A 24892-nucleotide genomic window follows, 5' to 3' on the forward strand; every position below is an offset into this window, starting at 1 on the left:
TAACACAAATTTAATGACTTATACCCCAACCCGACCCATATTATTAAAATGCACCTATATTCACCCAATTTAAGAAAATTCATGCCGAAACTATAGCGAAAAAAACGGAGTGAAGGAGAGATGAACCCATTTAATACTTATATTAAATCCATTTATGACTCATATAATTGAGTTTAAATCCATTTTTGATTTTTTTACTGAATATAACTAACTAATATAATAACCAGAAACATCAAATACTGGACAAGGTAGATTTAAATAGGTTTTGGTTGGAAATGCTGGCCGTCGCATTCATAGCCTATCTTTTTCAAGCTGAGAATGTATTCAGGTCCCTCGGTGGACCAGTAATTGACAGATCAATACTAGAATCCATGACCTTAAAGCTTTGTGAGAAAAGGTTGTGAAAAGCTAAAAGCCTATCCTACGATGCTTCCCACTCACAGCCCGCCCTAACTGGCCAGGGAGGGGATGCTAATTACACTCCACGATTGAGAATAATCAGAGAAGAAAACAAAACTTGAGCAGATGCAACCACCCTTCATTTTCATTTCAGCGAAATGATGGACCAAGCATATCCCTCTGTATCTATCTAACATCTTGCTGATTCGTTTGTCAAAATTGCGTCATGAAAACATGACAGCAAACTATTTCACATCCATACAAGAAGTTCCTGTTTTGCACAATGACCCACGAGTGCCAGCGAGCAGTGAGTACCAGTTTATTCTCCAGGAACTCGTTTCAGAGTTTTAGCCTTGTACCGGGAATTTAACTATAGGAGTGATTGACCGTAAGAGAAGGATTAAAACTTCGGTTTCCTCGGACTAGTTCATATGCTGAAAGCACTCATCAATATCTACGCAAAAAACTCTATGCATCTTCCATTCTGCATCCTGAAATATGAATCAGGAGGACAACACCTGAACTGCTGCAGCAACTATGGCACTAGAGCAGGAGGCACAAAAACCTCGAAATCTCAGACACTAATTTCAAACTTGCCGGTTAACTTTGTTAGTAGAAGATTCAGGTAAATCTACATTTGCTGGGGAAGAGACAATACCAAAAGAAGATTCAGAAGCAGCGCTGGCTGCTTCCATGTTACCACCAGAAAAGCTACCAACTGCAGACATCCTAATACCAGAATGTTCCCTGAAACCTTGGAAAGATTCACCAGAAACGAGGGCTTGTATAAGCCTGGGCGGGGGCGGGACGGGTATTTCCACCACACCTTCCAGCATCTTCACCACCATTCCCATTGTTGGCCGCGCGTCCTCCTCGTCCTGTATGCACCACACAGCCACCATTGCCACCCGCTCTGCCTCTTCCATGTTGTACGCCCCACAAAGCCGGTTATCCATCACTCCCGCCACATTCCCCTCCACGATTTGGCGGCCTGCCCACGGTGGGAAGAACCATTTCTCGCCGGCCCCGCCCTCTCCACCTGCAGATGGCGGCACCTCCACATTGCGGCGGCCACCAATCAATTCCAACAGTGTCATCCCATAGCTGTAGACATCAGCCTTGGTCGTGATTCCCACGCCAGAGATCCACTCCGGCGCAACATAGCCCCATGTGCCTCTCATAGAAGCTAGGACTCGGCTGAAGTCCCGGCCAACCAGCTTAGCCAAGCCAAAATCTGACACCTTGGCTGAAAAATCGCCATCCAGTAGTATATTTTCTGGCTTGATATCGCAATGGAGGATACAGTCCCTACATTCTTCATGTAAATAAGCAATGCCTCTTGCAGTACCAATTGCCACACTATACCTAACCTCCCAGCTCAAATTTGGACCATCTCTGCGTAAATATGCACTCAAAGGACCATTTGGCATGTAATCATAGACCAGAAGCCTGTGAGAGTTTTCTGAACAGAAACCTCTAAGCCTTACCAGATTGACATGCTGAATGTTCCCTATGGTGCACACCTCAGCGCGGAATTCTTTCTCCCCACCACCTTGCCTTTCAAGGCGTTTGACTGCAACGGGAGTGGAATCGGGTAAAATTCCCTTAAAAACTCCACCAAAGCCACCATGTCCGAGTTTTTCGGAAAACCCTCTTGTGGCCATGTGAAGCTCTTTGTACGTAAAGACCCTCAAGTTCAATACCTGAAATTCTTCATCTCCTTCTTTCCCTTTTCCCTTCTCCCTCCTATTCCGAGCAATGGACAATATCAACACTGAGAAACCCAAAATCGCAATCGACCCAACAATGCTGGCCACCAAGACGATACTCTTTGATATGTTCTCCTTAACAATCCCTCCTCTCTGCACCCTCACATACAACAAGTCCTCGAAAGTGGCATCCGCACTCAAGTTCCTGAGATTCAGCAGAGACCCATAAATGTTCTTGCACAAATTGCTCTTTTCATTGTTAGACAAGCCAATGCAAGAACAATTGCCCAAACAAGACTTCTCACAGTCTCTCCGACTCCCAGAAATTGAAACCACAGCGCTTCCTTCAAAACCCATCAAACCTACCTCTTCAAAAACATCATCTTTCTCACATATGTGCTCACTCCCCCGGTGACAACCCGCAGAGTAATCCCCGGAGTCCCAACCCTCACCATCCACAGGCCTAAACCCAGAGAGACACTCACAGGACCTCAATGTCCTGCTACTACAGAACCCCAAATTGCCACACAGCCCGTAGACCCTGCACTGGTTCTCGGGCGCCGACCAGAATGTGTTCCAGCTCTCCGTCTGCGACGTCCATGTGTACTGCCGGAGCTGGCCGTTGATGTGCACCTGGAACCGGCTCAGTGGCGGACCGAGGGCGCCGTCCAGCGACCTCTCGGAGTACCCGAAAGAAGCTGTCGGCCTAAATGGGTCGGTGAAGTGGAACTGGTAAATGTACGGTATGGTCATCTCCGGCACGCCGGAGAATGCCTCGCCGGTCCAGTTCCCGGTGGACCAGTACACCTTGCCGAAGTCGTAGACCAGCTGGAACGCACCGTAATGATCTGGGTCGAGCCTCAGAGAGTAGTGACCCGGCGACGGATCCGACGAGCTCCTCCAAGAAACCAATACTCGGTCCTTGGTCAGGTTCATCCCCGGCAACCACGTGTCCGTCGGGTAATCGAAGCTCTGCCATGCGATCTTCCCTTCCCTCGACCACAGAATCAAGTTCCCACTGTCCGAAAACGTGACTTTCGACGACATTTCGGTGTTCCCGCTTTGCCACAAGACGAAATCGCCCGACTCTCTCACCGCCAATTGACCCGTGTCGGTGAGTTCCAGCGTCGACGACGTTAGATTCTTGGCGGGTCTGTCGCGATTCGCAACCCAAACGTAAGTCGGAGTTGGGGTTGAGGCGTACCAGATTCCCAAGTACCAAGCCGAATCCCCGTTCGTGCTGAAAAACCCGAGCCGGAACGTGCCGTTCTCGCTCTGCAGCGTCGAATTCCCCAGCAAAACGAATCGGGTCGTCTCTAATTTCTTCCCTCTGGGCAATGCATCTCGACTCGCTCCTGGTCCGACGGCGGCGATCTTCTTCATCTGATAACGGGCCTCCGCAGCCGAGCGGACTTCGAGAGTCCTCCGGAGAGCCGGTCCAGCCCGGAGCTCGGTTACCCAGTTCCCGCCGACGCTTGAGGTGGCGTTACCGGAGCTCGAAGGCGGCGGGCCATCTATGGCTAGGACCGGGAGCACCAGGAGGAGGGAGGCGAGAACGGCGACGGGAGCGATGGCGGGTGGCGACATTTCTCGCTCACTTGATTCCGCACATGCTTGGCCTGGGGCCGCGCGAGGACGGTTGCTTCTTCCGGGGCTGGCGAAAGGACCGACCGCGAGCGTGTCTCGATGGAGCCCTCTCTCGAGCGTGGGAAGTGATGCAGAAAGGAGCTCCGGAGAGGAAGAGGAAGAAGACGAAGTAGAGGAGCAGCTGGTCTCCCCCGAAAGCTCCCCCACTTCCGACCTCCACTGACGCTCACGGACAGCTCGAAGAAGACCTGCGAATTTTGTCCTGTCGTTTTCTGGCGAAAAGACGCGAATACCCTTGTTCGTTCCGGGAGCTAGCCGATCGACATGGATGTGAATTTTGAGCTCCTACTACTGAGCATAGATCAGAAAGAGGGAGCAATAGTTGAACGTATTTCGGGCTCACCAAAACCAACCATTTACTCTTACATCATGAAAGAGATTACAATGAAGAAGCTCAATGTATCTAATTGTAATTGTTAAAAATAAAAAGATGGTTCATGCCCTCAATGCTGTATAAATATTTCATAGAAAAAATGACACGAATAATCCGTGAACTTTAACTTAATATGTAACGTGGCAATTGGAATTTTAATTTATTTAATGTAATCTCTTAATTTAAGTTCAATGTGCCATGGACTTTTAATATATTTGATGTGATCTATGAACTTTTGCTTCGTATTCAATATAATCTCTAGGTTGTGTGAAAATGTATGTTTTCGTATAATTTAAGAACTATTTGAACATATTAAAAGTTTATGGATCACACTGCATATTAACCTTAAATTCAATGATTACGTTAAGCAAATTAAAATTTCGGAAATTACACTATATATCGAATTAAAGTTCGGAAATTATTTGTGTTGGTAACCTATCTCGTGCATTCATGAGACTATTATACGTGCACGTTGCATGACAATCCAGATTAATTTCACTTTTATATTAATCGCTTACCTAATAATTCTTCGTACACAGCATAAGCCCGTCGATATACCACATAACTTAGGTTATGAAATAATGGGTATGGGCTAATTATATGGTTCTAAGAGACAACGCAGGATACGGGACGATGGTAATGGTACGTATGGTCAAAGGTAGGACCGTCTAAGAATGAAAAAATTGCCCTGCTCAAAGTCCCATGAACATATGTGATCGCAATGGCGCCATTCGCGATTGTCATGCTTACTCCCATGCCGTCAACTGATGTCTCCTCTTTCCTATTGAAGCGCCTCCCTTGATGTTAATCTTATTTAATGTCATTATCACCCCTTCAATTTCTATTCTAGTCAATCAGCCGGCTCGTGTACTAATCAATCTAATGCATCGTGATTCATTAGTCAAGTGAATAGAAAAAAAAAATGGCTATATTTATAATGGGAGATGGTGATTATTAAGTAAAACATACCTAACCTTTGTTTTTTTCTCTCTCTTCTTTTGATGAGCATTCGTCAAAGGTATTAGGCAATCCAATGCAGAGTTGGGCAATATTTGTCAATTCAAAGCAATGACAAAAGAATAGGAATAAAGATAATACCATCGAGTTAAGTGCTTAATAGTGTTAACTTAACGTTGATAAAATCTTTTATTGAATTAATCAAAGACAACCGGTGACACTTTTTAAAAAGTAAAAGGATGATTTTTAACCGAAAAAAGGGAAGTGGAGGACAATTTTGAAATCCGAATAAAAGTAGAGGGACCATCAATAATGTTATTGCGGAAGAATAGACATTTATAAGAGTACGGGTGCTTGCTAATTATTAGACGCATTAACTTTACGCAATCTCATAAAGATAATATGTTTTCTCTGCTTGATCGAGATAAAATGGTGGAATCAGAGAATATTTTTGGATCTCTATTTGGGCTGCGCATGAAATTAGGCATGGTGAAAATTCGGATGAAAAATTCTGGCGCGAGGATGGAAAAAAATTCAGAAGTTTTGCACACTTCCCACCCACAATTTCTTTCACCCCCACAGCCATTTAGAAAAAGCTATGTTGGAGGCTTTTCAGATAGCGACGCGAGAGAGAGCGAGGGCATTTTCGTAAAATCCAGTGAGAATGGCCAGGACGGAAGGAGGGCGGGAGGGAGATTGAAAATGGCGGAAGTGGCAGACAACGGTGGTGAAGTCCAAAGTTGGCCACGAGGTCCATTTAACTTTCTGGGGAAGTTATCACAATATAAAAATATATACTTTCGAACGGAATTAAAAAAAAAGAAAAGGGAAATTAGATTTCCTCGCCTCGAAAGTCCAATTAATAATTAGAATATCTCCCCACGCACGAGATTTAAGATCATTTTTTCCGTCGCTTTTTTCTTTTCTTTTTTCCTTTCTTCTTGTCGGTTCATAACGTAACTGGGGCCCACGACGGACACCGATCGATGTGCATCAGATTTCAAAGACGCCGTCGTAGTCAAACCGCGGTCGGGACAGCGACCTCCGAGGCTCGGACAATTGGACCGCCCCTTGATCTTTGCTCTCCCCCCTCCGCCTCCATAAATAATTATAATTGATTAAAAAAATAGATCAGAAATGTTCATACAACTAGGGTTAAGCGGTTTCCGATTTCAAAATCTGAAACCTACTTTGGAATAGGTTCATTAATTTTTTATATTTGAAACTTAGTCATACATATCTAAGAACTTGAAATCTCTAAAGTCTACCTATATTCTACATCTATTTTTAATTGAACAATTTTAGTAAACCATCATTTCTAATGACTTATATTTGTCACAATTCACTGATCACGAGTCATAACAAAATATTAATATCAGTCATAAATATCACCAAAATAAAATTTTAGACTAGTGATTTTATATTACATACTTATCATTAAGCATCGTGGAATGCTACAATATCATGAACAAGAAAAACACAGCAAAACAAATTCTCAGTTCCCACGTTAAAAAACTTATCAATTGTTGTATAACCTAGAACTTGAAACCAATGAGAACTAGTCCGATTCTACTTTAAAACCATGTTCACCCCTATTAAATTATATAAATAGTTATTGTACTTTAACGCAATGCTTAATGTGGTTCCGTAAACCTTAAATTTGTTCAATACGCTATATATTTTCTAAATTTTTAATTTGTTAAATATGGTGTATATATTTTTTGTACATGTTCAATTTAGTCTCTAAATTATATAAAAATATTTTATGTTCAGGGATCGCAACAAAAAATTAATTTTAAAGATAATATCGCACATTAGGCTAAAATTTAAAGATTATATTAAAAATCATATTGCATGTTAAGTCAAAATTTATATATCATTCATGTCGTTATCTCATTTACCAGAGTCGATGCATCTTGTGATAATTTCCACTAGCTCTATTCGTTTTGGCTTCTAGAATTGAAGCATACCTAACCAACGGAAAACGACAATTTATTTATTTACATTATGAGCCTGGCGAATAAAAGACATGAAAAGATCGGGAAGCGGGGTCTCCCATACGGACGTTGACCCGATCACTACAGCCTTGGACTTTTCGCGCGCGATGAGAAGCATGATCTTTTCTTTAATCTAAATCACCTCCATCAAGTTTAATTAGTGATTTTGCATGCCGAGGAAGCAAAAATTATAATATACTTGGCTTGCGCTTGCCATGCTGTCTTGCGCAGCACAATGATTTGGATAGTTTAACAACTGCTTTGAAAATCACACTATGTATCTTTAATTATTGATTTAATCATACAAATAATTCATGAATTTTGACCCAATATATAATATTATCCATAAACTTTTAATTCATTTAATGTAGTCCTTGAATTTTAGCCTAATATGCAATATTGTTCATGACATTTTAATTTGTTCAATATAATTCATAAACTTCTGAAAAATATTTAATTTAATTCCTAAACTATATAAAAATATTTAACGTCATCCTTCCATTAATTGAAATTTAGGGACAACATTGGAAATTTTTGTGTAATTCATAGACTAAATTGAACATGTAAAAAAAAATTCAAAAGCCACATTAAACAAAAGTATTTTAAGAACAATATTGTACATTAAGTTAAAACTCAATATCTACTCGTGTCATTTTCCCTCAATTATTTAGTATAACAAGATTGGCCAGAATTACAAAGAACTTACTTAGCAAGAGATTATCAAATTGGTAAAATGAAATTTGCGATGAAGTAAAATTTGGGCCATTGGATTTGATAAGTCGATAAAGTCGTGGCAAAAAACTTGAGTTACGGAAAATAAATATATACACAGACGCAGAATTCGATTTGATGGAACTTGGTGTTAAATATAAAAAGGGTTCAGGTCCATAGTGCCTCCTCCAAAGCAAAACTCGGAGTTCTTTTACCGGTGCCTATTCAACAACAGCCGTCGGATGCTTGCCCGATGCCGCGCCCGCTCGATCCGCACCGTCCATTTCGAACGGCCGTTAGCCTTCGCGCCAACTAATTCGGCAGCCCCCTCCGAGCCTCAGACCCGCCGCGATGCCCCCGAAAACGGCGGCGCCGAGGCGGTCTCGTTTCCAGGCTCCCGGCTGACTCGCTCCGACGATTCTTGCTCCGACTCGACGCGCGCCTTTTGCTCCGGCGCCCTCAGGGTCTCGGCGAAGTCTCGGCGCCTTCGCGAGGGAAAGCAAGTGCATGCCCGGGTGGTGAAGTCCGGGCTGTGTGGCTTTCTGTCCTTGCAGAATCAGGTCTTGGATGTTTACGTCAAATGTGGGCAGCACTACGATGCCCGGACGTTGTTCGACGAAATCCCCACGAAGAATGTCGTCACGTGGAACACATTGATCTGCGGCTCCGCAGCTCGTGGCGCTGATGCTGGGCTGTTCTCTGACTTGGTTGTTTATTTCAGGAGGATGTTGATGGAGTTGGTGAATCCGGACTTCCTGACATTCAATGGTTTCCTTCGAGCTTGCATAGAGTCTGATGACATTCATCTTGGTAGGCAGTTGCATTGTTTTATAACGAAATATGGGGTCGGAATGAATTGTTTTGTCAGCAATGGTCTTATTAGTCTATACGGGAAATGTGGTCAAGTTGAAGAAGCGAGGTGGGCTTTTGATGAAGTAGCTTATAGGGATTTGGCTGTTTGGAACACGATGTTGTCTTGCTATGCTTCGACATTCTCAGCTGAAAAGGCTTTTGGGTTCTTCAATTTAATGCAGTTGGCTGGAGTGAAAGGCGATGAGTTTACGTTTTCTAGTTTGCTTTGCTGTTGTGCCACTTCAGGACGAGGGCGATTGGTTGAGCAGATTCATGGTCTTGTGATTAGACTTTCATTTGATGCAGATACTTTAGTGTCGAGTGCGCTTGTCGATGCATATGGAAAGAATGGGCGAATAGACAATGCTCGGAAGGCTTTTGACACGATGCCCTTTAAGAATGTCGTTTCTTGGACCACAATCATAGTAGGATATGGAAGGGTTGCAAATGGAACAATGGCCATGAAGCTTCTTCAAGAAATGCTCCAGAAAGACTTCTCCCCTGACGAATTGACTTTGGCTAGTGTTCTTAGCTCTTGCAGCAATACATCGTCCTCATCTGAAATAATGCAAATCCATGCTCATACTATTAAAAGGGGGTTTGAATCTTTCTTGTCGGTTTTAAATGCTCTGATAAATGCGTATTCCAGATGTGCACACATGGACAGTGCATCTAAATGTTTCAGCTCAGTAGATGAACCTGATCTTGTAACTTGGAGTACGATCATCCGTGGATATGGATTCCATGGTCTAGCTAAAGAAGCTACAGGGAATTTTGAGAAGATGTTATCTTGTGGCATACGGCCAGATAAAATCGCCTTTCTTGGGGTTATCTCTGCCTGTGCTCATGCCGGAATGGTAAGTGAGGGCCTTCGTTACTTTGATTTGATGATCAATACATATTGGCTTGTGCCAGATGTGGAGCAATACGCATCTCTAATCGATCTTGCTGCACGTGCTGGTCTTCTGGATGAGGCTTATGATTTGTTGACCAAACTGCCAGAGCTACGTGCAGATATGCTGGGGGCATTTGTAGGGGCATGCAAAGTACATGGCAATGAGAAGTTAGCGCATGAAGCTGCTGCAATGCTACTTTCCATGGAGCCGGATGAGACTGCCAATTACAGTCTTACATCGAATATCTATGCTTCAGAAGGAAGGTGGACAGACGTAGCAAGAATAAGGAAAAAGATGAGGGACAACAGTTGTGACAACAAAGTTGCTGGTTGTAGCTGGATTCATCTGTCGGGTCGCGTCCAGGCATTTGTTTCAAGTGACAAGTCCCTCCCACAAGCCTTTGAAGTATATGCTTTGCTCAGAACGTTGCTCAGGCAACTCAAGGAGGACAGTGACTTCCAATTCTGTTGTTGATTTGGATCAAAGAATGCACGCTTGATATATCAGATTGACCCATTTTTCAGAATGCGGTGGAGAATGAACTTGCAATCAGTGGTATCAACAGAGCTTTTGTAGAGCTTCACTGAACTATAGCTCAGAAGATGTGCACTTAAGGGGCCAATTGATGGAACTTTCCTCCTGGAGTGAGACCATAGCCACCACACTGGAAAAGCCGAGCGATTGCTTCTCTGGAGAAAAAGTGGGATGGTTATTGTGGACCACGATGGATGGCCAATAGCAAGGACCTAAAGTTTTGTCTCTCAAAAAGAAGTCAAGGTCATCCTAAAAGAAGGATGGTAAACGAAAAGAGCTCATTTCTTCCTCAATTGGATTTAATGGAACGCCTGTCCAATTGGAAATGGACAACGGAACGAATATGTCATTAAAAAGAATTCCTACAGGAAGTGATTATAGCAAAGCAATGTTTTCTCTTCCCCGAGAAGATAGATTACTTCATATAATATGAAACCAGATTGAGCCCGGGATTGGAGGCTAGATACAGAAGATAAGCGGGTGGAAGAGGAGTTAGGGGCGCAGAATGTGTAGTGTAGATATCGTGATTAAGAGAAGCATGTTGTTTCCCTTGAGAACATATTTCCCAGTAGCCTCGAGAGTAAAGTTGAGTGCTTTTCTCGTTTATTCTTCTAATACAGTCTGATTGACCATGATTGTGCAGTACAAAGTGAAAACCTTGGTTCCAGTTTCAAGGTGGCAAATGAAAATAATTTCATCAAGAAAGATAAGGTTTCCAGAGAAAGTAGTGACTATTGCTTGTGCGGAGAATCTTGTAGGCAAGTAAAATGTAGAACCCACATCAGAAAAAAATGGTCGAGTTTCTAGACAACGTAGATAAGTAGAAGATTGATCTGTACTATATTTGCATGATGACAACTCACAAGGCATACTCATGAACTATTTTTATCCCTTTATCATATAATTTTGTCTTCAGGAGATCTTACGCGCTCACCTTAATGCATGGTGAACCCTTTATTCATGTGGCTCACGGGTAAAGAAGGTACCGGCTAGACTTAAAAAGATCAAGATGACCATACTATATGATTAGGACGGCGGATCCACATGAAATCTCATAGATGGTAGCATGGACCACACAACTTTTTCCACATTCATACCATATTTGTCTTGCCACACCTACCAGCCACTGCACAACAAGCTTATCTTTGACTTTATGCCGAGAAAGAAGAAGAAAAGTCCATTCGTAATTTTTAGTTTGCGGGCAAGACACGATTACCCAAAAGGGTCATGGAGAACGATAAGAGAGAAGAAGTTTCCAACCTTGGAGGCTTGGCATGGTCTATGAAATGTCCAGCACATCTTCAGGTCTCCTTGTAGGCAGCCTAAGTTTCCGCGTCCGATTAGCATTGGGCTTAGCTTGTAATGGAACTGAAGATGTAACTGCCATGGGCAATAAAAGAAAATTTCAGCCTAAGCTTTCTAAATGACAGCTGCAGTTATCCCACGGGAAGTGCCTATATTTACACTGACAAGAACTGCACGTTCCCAACAACCCAGATTCGTCACTTGCCTTTTCCTCGTACCTCTGTCTCTTTCTCTGTCTCTGTCTCTCTCCATCCATTGTCCCTAAAACTGATAACCGGCCCTTGGCTCTGTACATAAAATTTTTGTTTCGGATTCGCTCTGCTCATCGCATCTGTACAGACAAAGGATGGCGCTTCAGATCCGCGCAGAGAAGATGGAGCTGCGTCAGCACTACAGGAATGTTTGGCACACGGATCTCACGGGCGCCATCAGCGCCGATTTCCCTTGTAATCATTCTTTTTTTCATCTTCTCCCCGTTTTGCTACCACTAGGTTCACTACTCAGAGATGTATCGATGTGTTGTAGCTTTTTCTGGATCATGAATTTTCTGTCATTGTTCGAAATGTTTTGATTTGATGAAATGAAATGACTGACCGGCTCCTTCTGTTTTATTGCGCAGATTGTTGCTTTGCAGGGTTGTGGTACGACTTCTCCATTATATCTTTTATTTTTTTGAAACTTAGATTTTTAATTGATATAATAGTGCTCATGTCACACTTTTTATCAAGTTCATGCATGTGACGTAATGTTTCAGGCTGTTTTTATGCGCCATTCTGCAATATAAGACCTGCAACAGGAGCCATTTCTGTTGATCAGCTGTGTCATAAATTTTTTTCATACGAAGAGCATGTGTATGCTCACATTGTACCTTTTGCATGATTATGATAGATAAACATGGATTAGTTGCATCTGATCAGTAAAGAGTCGTGATTAGGGAATGCGAAAATGGATCAATGTGATCTCAAAATCTCCACTTTGCAACTGGGGTGACGGTCATGATACCCTGGACAGTCAAATTGGAACTGAAATATAAAGGATGGTTCGAAAAGAAGATAATAAATTCACCAGCTTCTCATCATCAAGCAGCATAAGTCTGAAGTTAATTGTGAATGAGTAATGATAGGAGTACTAAGAAGGGTTACGATATTTAATATCCTGAATGATGCGCTACATATTTGAATGGAAAGCTTGTGGAGTGTGCGATGCAATTGTGGTACACAACTTGGTATGTCGAGTTAGGTTTGACAAATTAGGAAGTCATACGTGTTCTCTCAATTAAAACGCAATTGACTTCCTATTGATCTTATTGTCATGACAATGTTTTTACGACATTTATCGTGAATCGTCGATAGTATCTATCATGACCTACTCATCAAGAGATAGTTACGGTCAGAATTCTGTATAATCATCATTGCCACCATTTCTTCATTTCCCTGAGCAGTGGTCCGTGTGCTTCATATATGCTGCGCAAGCGAGCTCTTTACAATGATATGTCAAGGTAATTGATGGCACTAGAGCCTTTTTCTGGCAGAAAATCTTTTTTTATAGACACTGAGCTTCATTCCCAATTCAACTATATTACAGGTATACATGCTGTGCTGGCTTTATGCCATGCAGTGGTAGGTGTGGAGAAAGCCGGTGCCCTGAAATTTGTCTTTGCACTGAGGTATAAACTCGGTCTGATTTCAATCCACTCTTCCGGCTTCTTCCTTGATCTGTCTATGTACTTAGAAAGCTTCTGCTTGCTTTGTATATTACATGTCCGCTAAATTGTTTCTTAATTACTAATGCTATCAATGTCTTGTCTTTTTCACTTCTCGTGTTATTAAGGTTCTCTGTTGCTTTGCGAACTCAGTTGCCTCAACCCGGTTCCTTTTGCAAGATGAATTCAACATACAGACAACGCAGTGCGATAACTGCATTATTGTAATGCTTCATGCCCCCTCATCTTTCCATCACGCTGATTAAGCATGTCAACCTCCTCCATGACTGATCACCTTCTCATGCAGGCATTCATGTTCTGCCTCCAACAATTGGCGTGTATATGTTCCTTGGTTGCTTGTTTGACTGGAAGTGAGGAAATTGAAGATGCTTCGCAGTGCTTGTCTTGCTTATCTGACATGGTTTATTGCACGTAAGAGGCTTTCCCTTTACCCTTCTCACCAGCTTGAATGTGATGTATCCTGTATCGGGGTGTTGATTTTTTTATCTGCATCATCTTGCAGGGTGTGTGCTTGTATGCAGGTACAGTACTTATCTACCATCAATTACATACTAATGAATCAGGAAGTTATGCCATTCCCCTTCATATCTGTGTCGCTATAAATCAGATTATACTAAAGGAGGCTCTAGGAATGCTGTCTACCACCTCCTTTGTAATCTTTTTCCATTCCTATTCTGACAAACGGTAGCTGGATCATCGGAAAGCAGTCTAAACATCTTGGTTCCGAATGACTGTCATCTTTAGCGGCCATGTATTACCATTCAAGTACTTTAAACGTCAAGAACATTTCGCTAGAGAATTTGACTGCTTAGTTACTGACTTTTGGATTGTATCCAGACCCAACATAAGATTGAAATGGACAAGAGAGACGGTAAGTTTGGGCAACAAACTGGAATGGTTGTGCCTCCGGTGCAGCAGATGTCACGGATCAATCAGCCAGTTCCTCCTTCGGCTGGACACCCACCGCATCCAGCTTATGGGCCGCCACCTTATGGATATCCCCCTCCTCCACAAGTTCAAGGTCATCCACCTCCAGGACATCCACCTGCTGCTTATTATCCTCCTCCAGGACATCCACCTGCAGCTTATCCTGATCCAGGACATCCCAAATGAAGAACCAGTGCAACTTTCTGGTGAAATACTATTCAACATGTGCATCTCATTATTTCAAAGAAGTGATTGTACAACAACAGCATTAACCACACATTTCCTAACTTTTGGTGCTATAGATGGAAGACATTAGCCGATGGATAACTATATTACCCACGCGCGCACGTGTTTTCCCTGACATTAAGTGAATGCAGTAATAGACAAATAATCTTTTTATTATCTAGCTCATAATGACTTGAGTTTTCTTCTAGTTTTGCCTTGGTCAGGTGTTGTCATTACGTTATGTAAACTATGCATAATCAAAGTTGGGATGCATAATTTGGGTAGCTCCCAGGACACGCACAAGTTTTGCCAAGCTCAGCTGTTGGTCCAGTGTCCATGCTATGGAGACAATAATGCAACATACATCAAATGTCTAACAGTAAAGAAGACAGGATTAGTTTTTGACAACAAAGTTTCTCAATAACTTCCAGTGGGAGAACATTCCAATGGCAGGATGAGGGTTTTGGGTTAAAGATGTGAATCGTCATTGTGTGTGTCTTCTACAGAGATTTGATTGGGGTTGTCCTCTTCCAATACGCGGTGGTAAGGCGGCATGTCCGATAACTGCTGAGACTTCAGAGAAGTTCTTTGTCTTTTCATAACCCATTTCCGGGCATAAATAGCTAGTCCCAGTACAGCTCCTACAGAACATAGAACAAGAAAGAGCGGCACCAACCCCTGCTTGCAGAAACACAGAACAAAGCACATCATGACGTAATCGAAGTTAATGAAGAACATTGAACCAGAAAAATAAAACGAACAATACTCACACTCGTGTCATCATCCTTGCCCCACCGATCCGATCTGGTTGAAGATGTACTTTTAGAAGAACCTGCAATTTACGATATTTCGTTTGACCGCTGATCGTATGAAACTATTGAAGAGGAAATAATGGCAAATCTACACAATGAAATTGGGATAGACCTGTAGTGGAATTTGTTGGGTGTGAACAATCAGCACTTCCTCTCCAGCCAGAAGGACATTCGCAAGCCTCTCCCTCAACCAAGCATTCCGCCCCGTGGAAGCAGAAGATCCCGCCACAATGCACCCCGAATACTCGCAGCGCTCACCACTGTACCCTGGAGGGCACTTGCATCTATATTTTTCACCCTGCACAATCTCCTCGCATTTCCCCCCGTGCTCGCACCAAAAAGAGTTCGTTCCATCACACATCACCATCTCCTCATTGCAAAATTTTCCACTGTGATCCCGGCAGATAATGTCAAGAATGCTACTTCAGCAATTCAGCTAAGTACTATCAACATGGGAAACTGTGGCATGTCTTATTTGAAAAATCATTCCATTACATTGGAGATATGGTATGCGCAAATCTTATTGGCAGTGAAAAAGGGAACGGAACAACATTGAAGTGCAAAATGCAATGATAAATAATCACCCGAGAAAAAGCCGATCACCATCTAATATAGTTGAAGGATCAGGGAACTTGCAGATGCAATCTCCGTTGGTGTTGCAGGAACCTGTCCTGCACCGAGTGTCCTCGCACCAAAGAGAACTCGCATTGATTGATCCAAGAAACAGATAACATAGAACTATGCGCCACAGTATTCTTGGCCTTGCGGCCATCTTCAGTAATTCTCTTGAGTTATGCTGTGGAAAGAGGAGGAAGAGAGACATAGAAAGCAGTGAATTGTCTTTGCATCTACGGTGCACCCACAACTTTTCTTTTCCCAAGTTCGTGCATTTTACGAGTCTTGCCTTGAGATCAAACAAGAGTGTCTTAAGGCTAAAGCAAAGCTGTGAAAATGGCTGAAGCAAGCTCTTTGACTCTATTAAATTATTAAGCACCGAATACACATTAGATTTTGATTCTTCCCATCCATTTTCATGCAAGAATGCTCTTCTATTGGAGAACCAAATGATGGATTATTTAATCATGGAGTCTCGAAGTCCATGAAAGTCAACTCATGGAGTCCATGTAAAGGTTGATTTGCCTAGATTGTCCTAAATTTCTGAGAAAAAAAGGAAAACTCCCAAGACAAATCTCCATGTTCAGATCTGCCTACAAAAAGGCTGGTTTGCAAGACCAGCCCGGCCATGAAGGACCCAGCAACTCGAGTGCGTATCTTCAATAAACAAAAGCAGAAAAATCACTGAAGAAAAAGGCATGCGTGGTCCAAAGTTAGCAGCGCTTTATAGGACAGATACGATTTTATTCTTTGATGTGACCTATTTGAGTAGTCAGAACACACTATTGGAATTGGAAAGCGGAGAGTACTCAGGATATACTTCTCACGATAAATTCATTGTCGTGGAGAGGAAAGCGGATAGAAATCCATATTCCAACTAAAATTCCATTCATCTCTCTACAGATCAGTTAAAGGGAATGTCTTCTTTAGACTATAATAAATTCCATACCCAAATATCCAAATCAAATGGTTAATATCGGGTCGGGTAATTACTGTGTCAGGCTTGGGTGAAGGAAACTGCCTCAAGACGTTTGCTTCAGGCCAGTCTGGCATTGTGCCACAGCCGACCCAACCAGTTGACACCCCAAACTTTATGCTGTCTTGGCTGATTAAAGCATTGCAAATGCCATGGATTCAACATCAGCTGATGCGTGATACTCTTTTTCCCCCTTTTCTTGACAGTACTTCTGGCTAAATGAAGGTCATATATTAGGACCAACAAAGAACAATATGGGAAATTATTCTGTAAATCAAGTGCACACCTTCTAATGCATTACATGGGAAGGGATGCGGTGTCTGGACTTGTAATTCCATCAATTCCTCCTCATCCTACTTTTCCAGATTCTCAAATCATTCATGAGAGTGAGACCCGTTCTTTGGACAGACACTTGGGTCGGTGCAGGATAGATGGGATTAACTGCAGTTATTGATCATCTGAATTTCATATGAGTTCAACGAAATTTAAATAACGATCACATGTGATATATGGACCTTGGATTCAAGCAAGAAATTCTCAAATCTTTCGCAGCCTGGGAATGATGGTTCCCGCACGAAATTCTAGTTCAAATCCCAGGACACTGTCAATGTCTGTCAGCGTTTCTTTCTTAGTGTTCACAGGTACTAGTTTAGATGACTGCAATTGATTCGTTTAGCTAACGCGTGACGTTTACACAGACAGAGACAAAGGAGTCGGGACAGAATAGCAATTTTTCATACCCAATAAGAAAATTTGCAGCCCCCAGCGCCGAAGTCTTCTTTTTGTAGCCAAATGAGTGCTAACATTTCCCCAATTAAAGAAACAGAGAATCAATATTTAATGCTTGCGGGCCATCTCATATGGAAGCAGCAGAAGCTAAATTATTACAACATGGACGCCGGTCACGTATCGTTCGCATTACAATAGTTAAAGGAAACTCACGACTTTGTCGCCCTTCGGATCGATGACGACAAGATCCAAAAGACTAGTCTCGCTCTCCACATTGGCCGACGGTCTTTAACAACCCAACCCATTATCTTAAATCTAAGCTCATCGACTACTTTTTGGAATGTTCGGTTCTGAAAGAAAAGGAGGACCTTGAATAAAAGAGTTCAAGGGTGATATGGGATCCGTGGTAGGTAGGAATCGCTTGTCTGATCGAGCACTCTACCAAAAAAATTTCACCTCCGATTCTAGCGTGTGCTCCCGGAAGAGCTCGTTTGCAAGAAGGGAGCTTGAGCTCGACGCAAATAGCTAAAATATTCATCTGTTCATACCATTTTCAATCTCATAAAGATGAATGGTCATACCCATTTCTCCTCATATGTGAGAAGGCAGCGTGTGCTCGATGCAAATGGCTAAAATATTTGTTGCTTCACACTATTTTCTATCCGGTAAAGATGGAGGGTCAAACCCATTTCTCCTCATATGCAAGAGGGAAGCGTGTGCTTAATGTAAATGGTTAAAATATTTGTTCACTTCGACCGTTACGAGCAAATAACCCGTTCGTTTCCTATGCATTTGGGGCCTTTGGACCGGATCGGATTGGGGAGCTGATCACCCATTGTTTGGACATCTATTCATCAGATCGCTCGAGTATTTTATTTTTTTTTTTTTTTAGATTGCAATTGTAACACCTCCACACCTCCAAGGTTATTCATTTCCTCTGTGAATCAAAATCGATTCAGACATCCTCAATAACACAGACAAAGAAAGTGGAAGCCACGAAGGAAAGCGATTCTCTTGGAAACTCCAAAACCACGATTGATTCTGTATCAGATAATAGGCAACGAGCCATGACAGAAAGAGAGAAGATCTTCACACCGCAAAATCTCACAAAAAAAGAAGGGAGCCAAAAAGGCCTTATTGACATATCGAAACCAGTCATCGTTTTCGGTTCTTTGTGGGAGTAAACATCAAGAAAAAGCAGTCGCAAAAACCTTTCTTCTTCTTGTTTCGAGTCTTATTCTTGATTCCTGGATCTGAACTAACTTGCCCTTTATATATACAAGCTCGCGGAACCGCCACCCACAGCCTAAATCGAACTGTAATCGCCGTAGAGCTCAAGAACACCGCTCCCAGGATTAGCAGCAGCAGCGTCCCACAGCCACCCGTCATACTCTTCCTGCATTCCCTTGGGCAAGAACTGGGTCCTGCAAAGTGGACACGTCCGCTGGTCGCAGTCCATCCAGCGGTCCAGGCAGCCCCTGTGGAAGACGTGCTTGCAGTTCTTCAGCTCCCTGACCTCCTCCCCGGCCTCGAACTCGTACAAGCAGACCGTGCAGCTCTCGGGCGGGTCAGACGACTCCCGGTACTTCACCAGGGGCAGGAATTCTTGGATCAGGACGGCGGACACGGGCGGGCGGACGGGCGTTCGGCTCTCGGGGAGAGGAGGGTCGATCTCGAGGAAATCCGGGAAGCCCAGGAGGCGGAGGAGGGAGGAGACGAGGATCCTGATGAGGCGGAGGAAGGGGATGGTTTGGAACAGGAGCTTCGGTAAGGAAATCTCGGTGTAAGCAACTGGAAAGCCCATCGGTTCTTGTATCTAAAGCAAGATTGGAGTGTGCTTTCCTCTGCCTGTGCGTGTGCCACAGAGAGAGAGAGAGACAGAGAGAGACAGAGGAAGGCAGAGCAGGACCAGGAGGAGGTGATGGGCAGTTCGCAGATTGAGCGATGAACGAATGATGATATATAGTGGCGAAGTCGAGTGGGACGATGATATAATCCCAGGCTGTGAGCGAAAGATTCTGGATGGACCGATAGATGCCAGTGATCTGCAGCGAAGGAACTACCTGTGGATGCTTTTTTTTATTATTGCGTGGAAAAGTTGACCCTGAAGCTCCTGCGCATGTGCGCAGTTCCAAGATATGGAGAGCAAGGCAAGCAAGTGCCTCATCAATAATCCCCACATGACATGATTAAGCAATCTAATAGCATTTTTGCTCCAATGCATTAGCAGGCACGAGGCTAGGCTAGACCACTCAGCAACAGCCAAAACAATTAAGAACCAGACTATACAAAACTATGATTGGTCGTAGCCAAAAGGCGTAAGCTTGAGCTTTAAGGAAAAACCGAGATTTCGTGCATGGGGATTACCTCATCGGGTAGGTCGATGATGACCCGGTGGGCCGTGAAAATTGCTTGGACCGGCTGATTATTATCCGAATCTCATTCAGTCCTAGATGAGTCAGAATGCTGAAGGTGGGGACTAGGCATGGAGAAGGCTGAGTTCTGGTTGCAAGTTGCAGTGCCAAGATTGGATGTGCCATGGGAGGGCAGAGCACTCACGGCCCAAATGCGCCCCATGACCAATATCTCAACCCCATCAGCATCACTCTTCACTAGCTGATGTTGATCATATCGCCAAATGATAGTGCCTGTAGAATTGGTGGTAGAACAATCTAAAACAAATCTATCTCACTGGTGGGTGACTCACCCATCCATTTTGTGCTCGGCTGATCAAAGTAGTAGATTACATGGAATTGCGAAGTGTGTACGTTTCTACCCATGCAGCTATAGCTCTGTTTTACCACTTACAAAGAACAAAGTTCAAGTTGTGGTTTTCCTGTCTTGACTTGTAAAAGTGATGCAATTCGATGTATCAGAAGAACATAAAGCTAAAACAACTGAAACCAACCTATAAGAGGGCAATTTGTTCTAGCAGCAATTTGCTCCAAGCAAGTTCTACTTCTCATCCTGCTACGGTCAGAATGCTCGTGACCTCTTAATTCCTCGCTCCAAAGAAAATTGCATCACACAGATCACCAGACAAAACAACACATTTACAAACATTCGTCCACATTGGCAAAGCTAGCGAATTATCCTTTCTCGAGAGAAATTGACAATCAAGGACTTCTAAACGTTTGAATGAAGCAATCGCCTTTTTAGGTCAGCTGATGCTCATGATATGCTAACACACATGCGCAGAATTTCCCTTGCATAGGCTGCTAAAACTATCTGTAAGAAGAAGTAGCACTATAGATGCGTGCTATCAGTTCTTTCTTGCATCAATCATCAAGCATCTGCAAGTATACATTAAGACGCTATGTATCTGGACATAAACAAAACACAGGAAGACAGCTCCAACAATAGAGTTCATAAAGCTGACATAATAATAACAGAAAAACAGTATCAGAAAACTCCAAACTCCCAAGTTCCAACCGAATAAGAAGATTTTTCCCCCATCCCCTCCATTTCTCAGATAATTACCCCATACTTCTCCTCACTTCGAAAGACCCAAAACCCAGGTTGAGATTGTTTTCGTCTATGAACTAGGGGAATACGGTTATGGAATTCTGGAAACTAGTAATCGGACAGCCCTACTACAAACTTCCATAGGTTATGGACAAATAGAATAAAGTGCAGCAGGTTTAATCTTTTTGGCAAGTCCAGTATTCTCTGAGATCTAATCTAGATATTCTGGGAAGCAGAGACTAATCAATAAAGGCATACAGATAGGAACTCCTACAAAGAACCACCCAGCAAACATCTTTGGTGGTTGTCAGGATGAAGGAAACAACAGCAGCTTCCATTGATCGTTAAGTAACAGCATGTCATCAAAGAAAATAGAGAAAACTTGCTGGATAAGCAAGGTTTTAGCATACAGAAGCTAACATCTACAACATACAAGCACTTTCCACTCATAAACTTAACAAACTTCTATGTGATTAGTATTGCTTCATAGTGCTTCAAGATCAGATAAAATAATGACGATATTGTAATACCAACAGGAAACGGCATGTTATTTCTTTTTTCACATTGCAAGAAATACTACTGACAAAACTTACAGGATAATTACAACAAATACACTCCAAGCTTATAAACCCTCTCCCAGGCCCCAAACAACAACACAAAATAATATAAGCCATAGAAGCTGCTATGCGTCAACAGCACACTTTCACTAACTAGCAGCAACATTTTGATCCACCTGACCAATTCCAAGTACGTGTTACAAGTCATGATCTATCTGAACTGTTGCCTGGCTTGCTTCAGGCTTAATTCTGTCATGTCTGTTGGCAATTTGGTCCATGCCAAAGTTTGGCTTACCCCAGTTGTCCTCCAACGCATAACCACAGATATACTCAGCAGCAAACAAATTACAGCGGCCAAAGGAACCACAACACCCATGTTTCCTCTTGGCCAGCTCTTCAATATAAACCCACCACACACCTCTCCATCAAGGCTACCCATTGAGTTATTCAACTTCATGATCTCCACGCCATTAAGAATACCATCAATTGCATGCGCAAAGCTATAATTTGAAGGTCCAATGCTCACACTCAGAATCCCTGAATTATCTCCCTCGACTATGAAATCCGCATAAAATGGTGCTGCCAAAACCTCATTCGCAACACGTGAGAGATCGAAATCTTTAGACACCAAGAACCCATTGACGTACACGTTGAAGTATAACAACTCGAGAGAAATACTAGCAATGTCGCAGAAATGCAGCCGCACAAGATACTTATAATCTCCAGTCACTGGAAAAACCCACGTCATGTTAACATTAGGTACTGCTGCATTTGTGCTTTTAATCACTCTGGCAGAATTGTACATATTGTCAGGACCGACTTCACGGCTTGCACCTCCTTCTTGGTACTTAATCCTACCACCAAAGAGTACCCTTTCCGATCCATAAGTCGACTTCAGATAAGCATCATCAGGAACCCAAGTCCTCCACAGAGAATCATTAAAAGGAGTAACCTTCGGACCCCCGACACTAACCCTATATGACACTTCGAGCGCCTGCCGGTTCAATCCATTGAAATTCACTAGTTTGCCACCATCAACAAGCTGGGCAGTCTCCAAAATCAAATCTTTGGGCGCAGAAATCACTTCAATCGCATTGACAAATCCAAATTTCGACCTTCCAGCGGGCACAAACGTAAGAACAAGCTTTTCAGCATCGACCCAGATCAGATACTCCTTAATTACGGGCCTAGACGCGCTTTCGCCGCTAAAATTACTCAGCACCACATACCCATCCACCAAAACATGAAATCGAACGTCCCCCAACTCCACCCTCGAGGAATCGAACCTATGGAAATGAAGGCGTACCATGTGCGTCCCTCTCTCCCGGACTTCGAACACGTACTTGGAAGGCCTGGCGAAGGCCCTCGCCGTGTGGTAGATTTGGGGCGTGCCGAAGGCCGGGCTGGCGTCGTTGAGCGAGATCGTCCGGGTCGAGGCCAGGACCCGGGAGCCGCCGGAGCCGGGCGCGTCGCCGAGGAAGGCGCGGTTGTCGACGACGGCGTCGACGGAGGAGCCGCAGTTCAGGAGGTAATTGTCGAGGGGAGAGAAGGGAAAGGAGAGGGCAAGCGCGGGGAGAGCGCACGCGCAGAGCAGCAAGAAGGAGCGGGGATCGAGCTTCGGGAACGCCTCCATCTTCGCAGAGCAGGACGGGAGCAGAGACGATTTCACAACGACGTTCAAGCGGAGCGAGTTAAGATGGGGGAGTCGAGTCGAGTCAACGAGCGAGACGGCGGTGGATTGCCTTTCCTACGCGCTGTACAGCTGGTGCGAGTGGAGGAGGGCTTAAAGCGGTTTGTCCATCGATTCCCATTTCCCATCTCTCCTTCGTCCTTCGTTATCGTCTCGAGTCCCTTGACGGAGTCGGGCGGGGCTCGTTCGTCCGTTGTGCACGAAACGCGTCGTCGTCGTTGCCGGGGGCCCCACCCTCCACCGCCGAGATTTTTCGTTTTCTTTTGGGCCGCAGACTGGAGTTACTCATCTTTGGAAGGGTGGCCCGTAGAGGATGTGGGCCGTGATCTGAGCGCTCAGCGCTGACCCGGCCCGGAAGTGTCGCCTAGTTAGGTTGCAGATTAGGGGTAAGCAGTTCCGGAGTCGATCCGATGAAACTTGAAACTTACCATGTATATCTTAAACCTAGAACTTATCCTGACATGAATCTAAGATTGGTTCTAGAATTTATTCGAGTAGGGGTGAGCATCAGTCCGAAGTCCCTAGATCGACCCTGGACGAACGTGACCTGGCCGATCTTAAATCTATTTGTAAGGAGATTGGCCCGATCCTTAGTCCTGAGACTCCTAGACCTTACACTTTTGTTGGTCCTTGGTCTGGACTTTAGGGTTGGTTCAACCAAAACAGAACCCTTATAAGATATATAATGAATATAATGTATATATCAATATATCAATTCATTACATATAATATTATAATATCTTATATATTTTTGTTTACATTAAACTTTAGTGTCTCCACTTCTATTCTTTTTTATGCAGCTTTATTGTGCAAATTAGAAAGTAGAACCCAATCATGATTTGACCAAAAAAAGTAGAAGCCCTCTTCACTTGCATTGACCTTGCTTGCCGTTTGCCTCTCTTTGCTTGTCTCACTGCTTGACTCTAGTCCTCAAGTTTCTCCTCACTCGCCTCACAAGCACAACTCAATGAAATCACTTGCCTCTTTTGGCCCGCTTCACAAACGTAGCTCAATAATCACAAATTGAGATTTCTATTGTTACATTATCTTAGATTTATAGTTGATATGTATCGGTATTTGATAGTTTTGTTACTCATTTTCACATTATTGATGAATATGTGATTTGAAAGGATATGTTTATCTTTTCAAGAAATACAAAAAATGAAATAAAAAAAATCAGTTGGTCTTAGATTGACTTTGGAACCGGAGACCCATAGAGTCAATCCGGTCCTCAATCCTAAACTCAATTGGGTTGGTCACTGGTCCCCAGTCCCCAAAATTAGGGACCAATTTTGTCTAAGTTGGTTCCTAGTTAGGTATTGGATTGGCTAAACTCAGACTATGCTCACCCCTATATTTAAGAATCGGGCAATTTGTTTTTTTTTTCTCTATTTTGAATTAAACGAAATGAAAGTGAATGCAACAATAAAAACAAAAATTTCACATTTATCAATTACAACAATCCATAAAAAATGAACCTATAAAAAAAAATAATAATAACAAGTTCAAAACATGTAACATCCTAAATTATAGAATTTTAATCCTCAATCATCTATAAGAAATTGGCCGTTAACAAATCATTTACAATTCAAGAATAAATTCTTCAAATATACAAAGACGATCGAAGTCTTGGTAATCAAAGGAATTTGTACTTACAGTTTCTTTTCGTGGCAAAAAGCTCTCTCTACTTTTGCTTTTCACTATTACTGATTCTTTATAAGTATTTTTTTATTCAATTAAGTGAATGAGTTGCACTCCATAAATATATTTATTCAAATGTACTTTTAATGATT

General features: G+C 43.0%; 6 protein-coding genes across 7 annotated transcripts; 2 read left to right on the forward strand and 4 right to left on the reverse strand.

Moving 5' to 3' along the window:
• Positions 1–608: 608 nt before the first annotated feature.
• On the reverse strand, positions 609–3984 carry LOC104442117 (G-type lectin S-receptor-like serine/threonine-protein kinase SD2-2). Its single transcript, XM_010055430.3, has one exon. The coding sequence runs from the start codon at positions 3693–3695 to the stop codon at positions 987–989; it is 2709 nt and encodes a 902-aa protein (XP_010053732.2). The 5' UTR covers positions 3696–3984; the 3' UTR covers positions 609–986.
• Positions 3985–8034: 4050 nt separating this feature from the next.
• On the forward strand, positions 8035–10727 carry LOC104442118 (pentatricopeptide repeat-containing protein At2g46050, mitochondrial). The gene has a single exon (XM_039311316.1). The coding sequence runs from the start codon at positions 8036–8038 to the stop codon at positions 10013–10015; it is 1980 nt and encodes a 659-aa protein (XP_039167250.1). The 5' UTR covers position 8035; the 3' UTR covers positions 10016–10727.
• A 632-nt stretch (positions 10728–11359) lies between these two features.
• LOC104442120 (hypothetical protein) lies at positions 11360–14586 on the forward strand. Of its 2 annotated transcripts, XM_039311175.1 has the most exons (9): positions 11360–11826; positions 12000–12021; positions 12822–12878; positions 12965–13046; positions 13211–13306; positions 13390–13514; positions 13606–13624; positions 13941–14236; positions 14465–14586. In XM_039311175.1, exons 1-8 carry the CDS (start codon positions 11727–11729, stop codon positions 14214–14216), a joined length of 777 nt encoding a protein of 258 aa, XP_039167109.1. In that variant the 5' UTR covers positions 11360–11726; the 3' UTR covers positions 14217–14236; positions 14465–14586. The 2 variants fall into 2 exon arrangements, with proteins under 2 accessions (XP_039167109.1, XP_010053737.1); XM_010055435.3 differs by lacking the exon at positions 14465–14586 and having other exon boundaries at positions 11363–11826; positions 13941–14436.
• A 39-nt stretch (positions 14587–14625) lies between these two features.
• LOC104442119 (neurogenic locus notch homolog protein 2-like) lies at positions 14626–16026 on the reverse strand. The gene is made up of 4 exons (XM_010055434.3): positions 15652–16026; positions 15180–15456; positions 15026–15087; positions 14626–14933 (listed from the first exon to the last, which is right to left on the reverse strand). The coding sequence occupies exons 1-4, from the start codon at positions 15888–15890 to the stop codon at positions 14897–14899; spliced, it is 615 nt and encodes a 204-aa protein (XP_010053736.2). The 5' UTR covers positions 15891–16026; the 3' UTR covers positions 14626–14896.
• A 2370-nt stretch (positions 16027–18396) lies between these two features.
• On the reverse strand, positions 18397–21181 carry LOC104442121 (E3 ubiquitin-protein ligase RHA1B). Its single transcript, XM_010055436.3, has one exon. It carries the CDS (start codon positions 19189–19191, stop codon positions 18694–18696), a length of 498 nt encoding a protein of 165 aa, XP_010053738.1. The 5' UTR covers positions 19192–21181; the 3' UTR covers positions 18397–18693.
• A 176-nt stretch (positions 21182–21357) lies between these two features.
• LOC104442122 (probable receptor-like protein kinase At5g24010) lies at positions 21358–23249 on the reverse strand. The gene has a single exon (XM_010055437.3). The coding sequence runs from the start codon at positions 23040–23042 to the stop codon at positions 21621–21623; it is 1422 nt and encodes a 473-aa protein (XP_010053739.2). The 5' UTR covers positions 23043–23249; the 3' UTR covers positions 21358–21620.
• Between the last annotated feature and the right edge of the window lie 1643 nt (positions 23250–24892).

This window comes from Eucalyptus grandis, chromosome 4 (genome assembly GCF_016545825.1).
Source record: "Eucalyptus grandis isolate ANBG69807.140 chromosome 4, ASM1654582v1, whole genome shotgun sequence".
In the NCBI taxonomy this organism is placed as follows: Eukaryota; Viridiplantae; Streptophyta; class Magnoliopsida; order Myrtales; family Myrtaceae; genus Eucalyptus; species Eucalyptus grandis.

What these genes read in the sequence shown, in the direction of transcription:
- LOC104442117 (XM_010055430.3), bottom strand. Translation starts at nt 3,695, where the DNA reads ATGTCGCCACCCGCCATCGCTCCCGTCGCCGTTCTCGCCTCCCTCCTC.
- LOC104442118 (XM_039311316.1), top strand. Translation starts at nt 8,036, where the DNA reads ATGCTTGCCCGATGCCGCGCCCGCTCGATCCGCACCGTCCATTTCGAA.
- LOC104442120 (XM_039311175.1), top strand. Translation starts at nt 11,727, where the DNA reads ATGGCGCTTCAGATCCGCGCAGAGAAGATGGAGCTGCGTCAGCACTAC. An exon ending in CATCAGCGCCGATTTCCCTT is followed by an intron (nt 11,827 to 11,999) that starts GTAATCATTCTT and finishes TTTATTGCGCAG; the next exon opens with ATTGTTGCTTTGCAGGGTTG. An exon ending in AAATTTGTCTTTGCACTGAG is followed by an intron (nt 13,047 to 13,210) that starts GTATAAACTCGG and finishes CGTGTTATTAAG; the next exon opens with GTTCTCTGTTGCTTTGCGAA.
- LOC104442119 (XM_010055434.3), bottom strand. Translation starts at nt 15,890, where the DNA reads ATGTCTCTCTTCCTCCTCTTTCCACAGCATAACTCAAGAGAATTACTG. An exon ending in GGTGATCGGCTTTTTCTCGG is followed by an intron (nt 15,457 to 15,651) that starts GTGATTATTTAT and finishes CCGGGATCACAG; the next exon opens with TGGAAAATTTTGCAATGAGG. An exon ending in GCAAGGATGATGACACGAGT is followed by an intron (nt 14,934 to 15,025) that starts GTGAGTATTGTT and finishes TTCTGCAAGCAG; the next exon opens with GGGTTGGTGCCGCTCTTTCT.
- LOC104442121 (XM_010055436.3), bottom strand. Translation starts at nt 19,191, where the DNA reads ATGGGCTTTCCAGTTGCTTACACCGAGATTTCCTTACCGAAGCTCCTG.
- LOC104442122 (XM_010055437.3), bottom strand. Translation starts at nt 23,042, where the DNA reads ATGGAGGCGTTCCCGAAGCTCGATCCCCGCTCCTTCTTGCTGCTCTGC.